This window comes from Malaya genurostris, chromosome 1 (genome assembly GCF_030247185.1).
Source record: "Malaya genurostris strain Urasoe2022 chromosome 1, Malgen_1.1, whole genome shotgun sequence".
NCBI classification, from domain to species: domain Eukaryota; kingdom Metazoa; phylum Arthropoda; class Insecta; order Diptera; family Culicidae; genus Malaya; species Malaya genurostris.
Genome location: NC_080570.1, coordinates 25,870,917 through 25,879,381, shown reverse-complemented (window position 1 = coordinate 25,879,381; position 8,465 = coordinate 25,870,917). Strand labels below are relative to the sequence as shown.

Below are 8,465 nucleotides of genomic sequence, written 5' to 3'. Positions count from 1 at the left end.
CAGTGATGCCAAATTGAATTTCAAAATTTATTGGCACATTGTCGCAAAGCTGAATTACCGGTAGCACCACCTGCCAATGAAAAATGGAAACAAGAAAAAGAGGATTCTTCAGAAATTATCACATTGGCAGTAGTAATTTGCAACGATGTTTTCGTTTATTCCATAGTACAAGTAGTGTGAAGAATCCAACCAATTTTTTTGCGATCGCTGCGCTGCCCGAGAGGCGAGCTTTGAACTAAGCGATGGTGATAATTTTCAGATTTTTCTTGAAGATTCGAACAAAATGCCGGATTTTTATTTATTTTTTCTTATGAATCGAATACTAACATACAAAAACGTGTGAAAATTTGGTAAAAAATCGATCATTAATGATTCAGTAACTTTCCGTGGCATGTTTGATTGATATTTATGGAGAAATCGTAACATGAAATGCCAAATTCGAAGAAGTGAGGTTGGGTACTGTTTTCATATCTGGGATATTCTTTGTTTTTTGGGTTGGATTTTGAGATTAATGTATAAATTATGATCAAAAGTTTTATGACTAGTCTATTTACTCATGTTTTATCATCTAAATCAAATCTGTATGTGAACTGAAAATTTCAAATTTCATCCGAGATTATCAAGAATATAGTACAATTTGAAATCATATGTTTGATGACAACACGTGAATAATCGTTTTTCTTACCCATATTTGTAAGGTTTTGCCATCTGCATTCTTTAAAACTCAAGTAAATTGAAAAATCCGTCTAATTTTTTTCTAAATACATGGTATATGTCAAAACAATCACCATAACACTATCTCGTGGTGACCACGCTGATTGGATTGTTCAATAAGTCATCCATCAACATTCACTTTGAAGAGTAATTTCGAATGACTCGGCACTCGCTGAGAGTAAGTCATAATAGTAAACGGCAGAGAAAAATTTTTCCTTTCGTCTGGTGTTAAATTTAATACTCTATCTTTCATAGCTCGCTTGCAATTTCTTTCGAAAGTGAAAGTTGAAAGGTGGTTTATTCACCGTTCTAAAAAGAAACGCGTGATACTAACAAGATATCCAGGCAGAGATGCCAGATATTTTTATAGGAAATCTGTATTACTCTCTAAAAAAATCTTTATTTATCTGTATTCACTAATAAAATTAAATTTCATCAATAAAATCATGGTAAAAGACGTTATTCCAACACATTATGGCTAGATTCAATGAGACCAAGTTTTGATTCTCGTCACTGCAATCAAATACTAATAGATTGCTCGTACGAAAAAGTTTTTTTTTTGCTTTTTGGTAGATTCGTTTTAAATTTAGGAAATCTGTATCAAATCTGTATACTGTATGCGGATGCAAAAATTTGTATAATAAGCGGCCCTTACACGAGCATTATTTTTGTCATTTTTAATGATGACTAAGTAATGATGTATTTCAAATTTGATAGAAATCTCATCATTACACGTTCATTAAAATAATATTATTTTGTAGTAATGACATTTTTAATGACTCGTGTAAGGGCCGCAATACAGATAAATCTGTATAAACGGCATCTCTGTATCCAGGTCTCACATTTCCTGAACAAATCATTCATTGGCAACATCTTTTTTTGCGAGCATGGCGCCCTTAGGTGAGTCCTAAGACGCGAGTCCGCATCGAATTTCGTATATAAAAGAGAAATGTCAAATTCCATTCAATTGACGTGATATGTTCAATATGATGCCATGCGATGGCGTTGCTGAACTGATATCTCTCTAAGGTAACAGGGTCTGATTCGATTTAAGAAGTGTTAAGTTTCGTTTTATGCGTTTATCTCTCCCGCCCCTAATTAAAGTGCGCGTGCTGATATGCATATCTGTAAGCTCAGGGACGTGTTTTATAAATAAAATATATAAACTTAAGTAAATAGATTTCATTGTTGAAGCTGCTTCAAGCTACGATAAATAAGTTTTATATTTGAAATAACTGATAAATCATTCATTTTCATTAACTAATAACTCACATTTGAAAACTATTAATTGGGGTTCGAATCGAGCCGAAATTTTAATGTTTCTCTTCGGTAAATTGTGACGATACCCATGTTAGTCCCCATTTCAGATTCGTCAGTAAAAATTTCAAAGCTTTGGTCCACTGTTCCTCTGAGTTGAATTGAATTCTATTGAATGAAAACAAAAATGAATATACTGAAACATTTTAAAATTATAAACCTCATACTTAATTGAATAACTGTTGCCCGTCGCGGAATCTTCTATCTTCCCTTTCTCCATCCGATATGGTAAGCAAAAGTCGGGATCCTTTTTAACTACTTCCTCCTTAAATTGCTGCAAACAGTCCAGGAACGCAACCATAGCTGCGTCGAATTTTGTGTCCCAGAAAAATCTGAAACCGCCACTACCATAAAGAGGAAGTTCTTTCCCTTCGCCCAATACTTCTATATGCGAGTGATTCCCATATGGAACCAGCCGATAATTCTTGAACGTTAGATTCATTTTTCTTGCCAACGCAGACAGCAGCAAGCACGTTTGTCCCCATGCTGCATTTATTTCGGACCAATCAACAGGAGCTGATGGAAGTCTACCCAATCTAAAATTGTTTATAGTTCCAAAGTGACCCGAGTGCCAAATGTGAAACGTTACATTGAACACATTCGTCTTTTTTAACTTATCCAACTGGACCTGCGCGTATGACATTTGGCATTCAAGTGATCGAAACTCATCTTCCGTGGTGATAACATCTCGCCGATGTTTCGTGTATTCCCGCCAGTATTTCTCCTCTTCATTGCTAAGCCTTTGTTTCTCCGCTTCCTGTTCTTTAACTGCCAATTTGATTGCATCTTCTTCTCGAGTCAATTCAGACAGCTCCTGTAACAGACGTTCTTCTTCCTCCTTCAGATCAGCCAGTTCCTTGTCTAAGAGATCAATATTTGGTACATCGTCTGTCATCTCCAGCTTCTTCAAATAGTTATTATAATCATTCCATTCGTCTTCAGCCATTTTAAGCTGTTTGTCCATCAGCTCCAATAAGGTATCGGTGCATTCGTCGCACAATGGATGATCGATTTCCGAGTTGTTCGAAAGGGCATCGAAAAGTTCGGCTTTGACGCGTAGATTTTGACTAAGTGATTCCTTGTCCGGACCGTCCGAAAGCAGCATAAAACCGTTTGTGTCGTTGCCACTGCATTCCGCACCGTACCGAAACGGTGGTACGAAGTGATCCAAACTGGCCGATTGTGATTCTATATCCACCTCTATGTGGGAATTAATCGGTACTGTAATTTTTACTTCAGAGTTAATGGGAACCGTTTGAAATTACTGCAAAAAAAACTTACACGCTAGCTCGGCCAATGTGTGCTCTCCAAGGGTTGCAAACGAGTCATCGATGTGAATTGGCTGCAGACATCGCTGGCAGGAGAAACTCACACTGACTTTCGCATCGTTCATAGTGTACCTCGGTTCTGATTTTGTGGATGGACGCTGTCCACGGGTAAACAAATTTTGTAGTATTCAACAGTGATGAGGTTTGAGGAATCTAAAACGAAGCAAAGACGATAAACTTTTTCACAGAATCAGAACTGGATCTTCAATGTTTTCATTTATTGTTGTGCTGTTTTTGACTTTTGTTATAGTCACTCTAAACATAATCTGGCGCAAAGAAGCTAAATTATTGTCGGACACAGGGATGCCAGATCACAGACTAGACTTCGTTCGTTAATGTTTACTTTTTGTGACAAGTTTCGAGCAGCTGAACCGACGACACGACCTGCCACTCGTCTATCAAAACTGTATCGTAAATTTAACTACCCCTCAGTAACTGGAAATGTCAAATCGAAAACGCTAGTGAATTTTTTTAAACTGGCAGCACAAGTTGATATATTTATTGATTTTGAATAACAGTCACCATAACCTTGGTTACTGCATATCGAAGGCAAGATGAATGTAAACAAAATAAATTTCAGATCGGTTATTATATTACGGAACATTTTAATGGATTTACCTGACTCGAGCGGAATGTAAAAATTGAGGAGTATGAGTTATGTCTTTTATAAAGCCAAGTTCAAAATTCAGGTCTTGATTTGAAACCGTTGTGTGAGAAGGAAGACATGGAAATGACCGACAACGAGCTGAGCGAGGCTAGTGCTCTGCGGTACCTGCATAACGTACGGTAAAATGATTTCTTTGTGGAATTCCACTAGGTGAAATGCTGTTTCCACTGCTGCGCAATCAACCAACAATTTTGACACCGGCATATTACACCGAATCCTATTGCCCAGAAAAGCTAGCAGTTGAAGTGTACGGATGAATCGCAATAGCAGATCATTGTCCTCGTTCGTTGGTTTCATCCATATTTCGATTAAATTCCGAAAATCGAGTTAATTTAAATTCATTTCTGCTTAATTTGGACAAAGTTTAACACTAATAGAACTATTCCACCGCTTTCAAAACATGTTTATTTGTTTTGGGGTTCCTTGGTAACTAGTCCATAGCAACTTAAACAGTGTTGCTCGAGAAGATTATTTTTATCATTTACAAGGGGTCGCTAGATTTGTGGTAACTGACGGTGAATCGTTAGCGAACAGTTTTATTGCAGATTTTTCTTCGGAGTGTCTGGTCGTGTCGTCGGCTGAACCACCGAATATTCCGCCAATAATGCTAAAGGCGATAGCATCCATCACACATCGCTATATTGACCAAATATCATCATAGACACACGGGGTGGCATGAGATAGGGACTTGTTGGCACTCAGTTATCTCACCTTTTGAAGAAAATGAAGCAAATTCATCACTGAATCTGGATATTTGCGAGTTAAATTTAAATTTAAATAGAATATTTAAACCAAATATTTATTTTTCAAAAAAAAAAAAAACAAATTAACAAATATTTTAATTCATATCGTGTCTGTGTTGCATTGAACATTGATGTAAAAGTAAACATTGAATGTTTTTACTCTTTATTGCTAGTTCCAAAGGTAAATGATCAGTTGTATGATGACTACTTTTATATTGAGTCAGGATTTCACAAACACATTACTTGTATAAACTCATAAACTTATTTCATTCTTTCTTTATTTGATACTCTGATTAAGTTAGCTTGCACATGACTTTGGGCATGCATGCACTTTCTGAAATCACCATTGCATTGACGGCAATGAAACCGATGTATCGCTCGGATGTGCAGCTGTAAATCTTCATTACAGGAATAGTACAACCGACAAATCGAACAATAGTGCACCTCTTTATTGTCAGGTACCTTGTGTACGTCTTTGAGATGTTTGTTGAGAAAATGTTTAATTTTGTATGTCAGAGGACACTGTGGACAGCGAATTCGATTTTCTAATTCATCGCATTTTTTTGAATGAGAAGTTTGGTTCAACTGTGTGACTTGTGGTTTTCGGTGATTCGGGTTTACTGTTGTAGTTCTTTTGATTGTTATTTGTGAGGTATTCAATTTTGATAAAACAGAAGATTGACAAGATTTCACGTGCTTTTCGTAATTGGCCTTTTGAATAAAACTGCTGTTACACTGATTGCATTTGAATAACTCCATACGTTGCGTTCGGCGATTTTGTATGACTTGTGAGTTTAGTTTTGTAGGTAACGAAGATGTGCTCGCATGCATCGATGGCTTCATTACATCGGTATCAGATTTTCGATGATCAGTTGACTCGTGAACAGCCAAATTTTTCTGGGTTTGAAACACTGCATCGCACTGCGAACATTTCACAACGGCGGAAGCATTAAGCACCGATACTTTTATTCGTTTTTCTTGAACCATAGCTTTTAAATTTGAAGTTATTTCCGGTGGAGGTCGTTTCGGAACTGTCGATGTTATCGCTCTTCTATTCAAGATGTTGATATGAGGCATTACAGTTGAAGGTTTGCTTAGAATAGCTTTTTTGTTTTCATTGCAAACTTTTTCATTGGTCACAGTAGTCACCTCATGCTCTGGTGATAAATTTTCCTGCTTCACCACTACCGTTTTAAGCTCTCCATCCATGTGGTAAACATCAACATCTTTAACAATCTCCACAGTTTGACCAGAAACAATTTCAGGAACATCATCCTGAATAAAATATTCTTCTTCTTTGATTTCAGTGAGTCGTGGGTCGAGGTCATATACATCTATAAGGATTACATCGTCTTCTTCCAGTTTGGGATAAATGATTTCATCACCGTACGTTCGGCGATAATCCTTCACAGCGATATGATTCCGCATAACCGTTTGCTGGAACTCATGAATTCCATTCAGCTGAGCAATACACACACCGCAAATAGCACATGGAAAATCCTCCAGAGGTATAAGCTTTAAATATGTTTTTCAATTAGACTATAATCGACCTCGAGCCTAATGACCTACTTACAACAATTTTTACATAGTTGGACATTCGTTGGAGTAGTTCGTCGTGGTGTGTAACTTCGTTATCTTGCAGCACCGTAAGTAGATTTAATTGTGACAGACAAAGTCGGCAGTAAAGAAGTGGATTTCGGCTAGGGCTGAAAGAGATGTGCCAAATTAATGTAGGTTGAATTTATTAGTCCACACAATTAACATACACTTGCGGTGATTGCATTTTGTGTTTTATTTAAATTCACATCTATCTCTAAATATGAAATTCGTGGCGTCTCTCCACCGCTAAGAAAAAAAGTATTATTTTGCGTGCGCGCTGAAAACCAGAAGATTGCTTTTTTGCATTAATGTTTACACCCAACATTTACAACCCAACAACAACTCTGCGCCGAAACGTCTTATTTTAAACACGCACACAAAAGCTTTTTGTTTCCATCATCACCAGAGTTGCCAGGTTATTTTTTCAAAAATCTGGCAAAACTTATCTGGATTTGTCTGGGTCCACTATATACAAAGAAATTTTTGCCGGGTTTCATTTTCAGTGAGCAAAAAATAAAAAAAAGGTCTCCCTACCTAAGGCCGAAACCGTAAAGATCTAGCGAAATCTTACAAAATCTAGGAAAATTTGTGACATCTGGGAAAATTTGGAAAATCTGGCAAAAGATCTGGTTAGTTTGAGTGTCTGGCGAAACGATACAAATCTGGCAACCTGGCAACGCTGATCATCACACATTTTCATATAAAGGAACGAACAGAAAATGGATTAAAAACTATTCGCCTTCTTACGACAGCTCGACAAGTAGATAGCGCTGTAGTTCAAGCGATGATGTTTTCGAATTATACTCCGCAGTAAATTTTAATTTATTTGCGGTTGAAAGTCGGTTGATTTTTCTTGTTGCCTCTGTACTTAAATAATAGGTCTTGCCGTTTATTGCACACAGTGGCTGTTTAAATCTTTAATTTCGATTACAAAAATTGATTACATAACCTATAGTGATAAAATTTGGTCTTGGAGCAAATATTATGTTCAAAAATGATTTCTGTAAACCAACACTGAAAAAGCACCGTAAAAATTGCCTGTATGACCTTACTTCGCATCTTGTAGCACGCCGTGAAGCAAAGTTCTAACAAAAGTGAACCCTTCATTTCATTGAATTGCCATGGATTGATAATATTGACTTTACTTGTTGATACCATTGTAGTTCAGTACTGAAAAATAAAGGTTTACTTTTTATGCACAAGTTGAATGAATGCAAAAGTTTTACCCATTCCGTAGGTTTGTTTAAGGAAAAATTACTATGTTAGTAACTATTTCCGCATTTAATATTCGATTCCTATATTGCTCAATGTGATAATTTGCTAACAACATCGTTTTCTTGGTCCATAAAGTGAAACATAGAAGGCGCGGACTTGATTTTAGTTTTGCGATTGAAAGCCAATATCGGAACGCTAACTACAACTGGGTAATGTTTCCAACGAAGTTTGAATTCATATAAAAATAAAATATATTTTCAATTAAATAGTAAAATGCATTCGAAGTTCAATTATTTTGTTTTTGGTTTTCTGAAATTTCAAACATCAAACTAAATTAAATTCAAAATTTATTTCTTATTGTACTGAACTGTATAAATTACTGAACTAATCGGTTGTTTTAGAATCTTCCCGTGCTGACCCAACAGTATAATATTTACCGAATCCTCATCCTGATTGCGGTACGTTCAGCAGTGTAAAAGTCGGTAAAAATATTGCTCAGTTTGGTAAAGGAAATTAAGTGTGCATCCAACCGATGCCGAAGTCGAGATCTGAAAACTCCCACAACACTAACGATGCAGGTTGAGGTTGCATTACACGAGTCCAGTGTCTCTAGCTGCATACTGATTTTGAATTCGTTTTTCGGTGGACCAAGTTTGAAGCATTCGGCAGGAGCGGGCACACTTCCGGACTCACGTAGGCACTCGGTTCAGTCGAACACATGGAAACTTTCATGCTGGAATGGTCCGGTCGATGTAGTAAAAATTGTAATTAGATAACATATCTCGCAAATATTTACACTACTTACACTTTGAGGGCCTTTTTCAAAATCGAGATTTTCATACCGGCATTTCACGTAGATTGTTTCACGTTTGGTCAATTCAC

At 36.7% G+C, this 8,465-nt stretch overlaps 2 protein-coding genes across 2 annotated transcripts; both read right to left on the bottom strand.

Moving 5' to 3' along the window:
• Positions 1-1,907: 1,907 nt before the first annotated feature.
• On the bottom strand, positions 1,908-3,601 carry LOC131435435 (beclin-1-like protein). Its single transcript, XM_058603315.1, has 3 exons — positions 3,313-3,601; positions 2,199-3,252; positions 1,908-2,139 (listed from the first exon to the last, which is right to left on the bottom strand). The coding sequence occupies exons 1-3, from the start codon at positions 3,422-3,424 to the stop codon at positions 2,028-2,030; spliced, it is 1,278 nt and encodes a 425-aa protein (XP_058459298.1). The 5' UTR covers positions 3,425-3,601; the 3' UTR covers positions 1,908-2,027.
• A 1,429-nt stretch (positions 3,602-5,030) lies between these two features.
• On the bottom strand, positions 5,031-6,735 carry LOC131427656 (zinc finger protein 510-like). The gene is made up of 3 exons (XM_058591090.1): positions 6,536-6,735; positions 6,343-6,475; positions 5,031-6,284 (listed from the first exon to the last, which is right to left on the bottom strand). The coding sequence occupies exons 1-3, from the start codon at positions 6,550-6,552 to the stop codon at positions 5,031-5,033; spliced, it is 1,404 nt and encodes a 467-aa protein (XP_058447073.1). The 5' UTR covers positions 6,553-6,735.
• Between the last annotated feature and the right edge of the window lie 1,730 nt (positions 6,736-8,465).

Excerpts from the sequence above, each read along its gene's own strand:
- LOC131427656 (XM_058591090.1), bottom strand. Across the intron at positions 6,285-6,342 it reads CCAACTATGTAAAAATTGTT|CTTATACCTCTGGAGGATTT; the intron begins GTAAGTAGGTCA and ends ACATATTTAAAG.
- LOC131435435 (XM_058603315.1), bottom strand. The coding sequence starts at position 3,424 with ATGAACGATGCGAAAGTCAGTGTGAGTTTCTCCTGCCAGCGATGTCTG. Across the intron at positions 3,253-3,312 it reads CACATTGGCCGAGCTAGCGT|TACCGATTAATTCCCACATA; the intron begins GTAAGTTTTTTT and ends TAAAAATTACAG. Across the intron at positions 2,140-2,198 it reads GGCAACAGTTATTCAATTAA|AATTCAATTCAACTCAGAGG; the intron begins GTATGAGGTTTA and ends TTCATTCAATAG.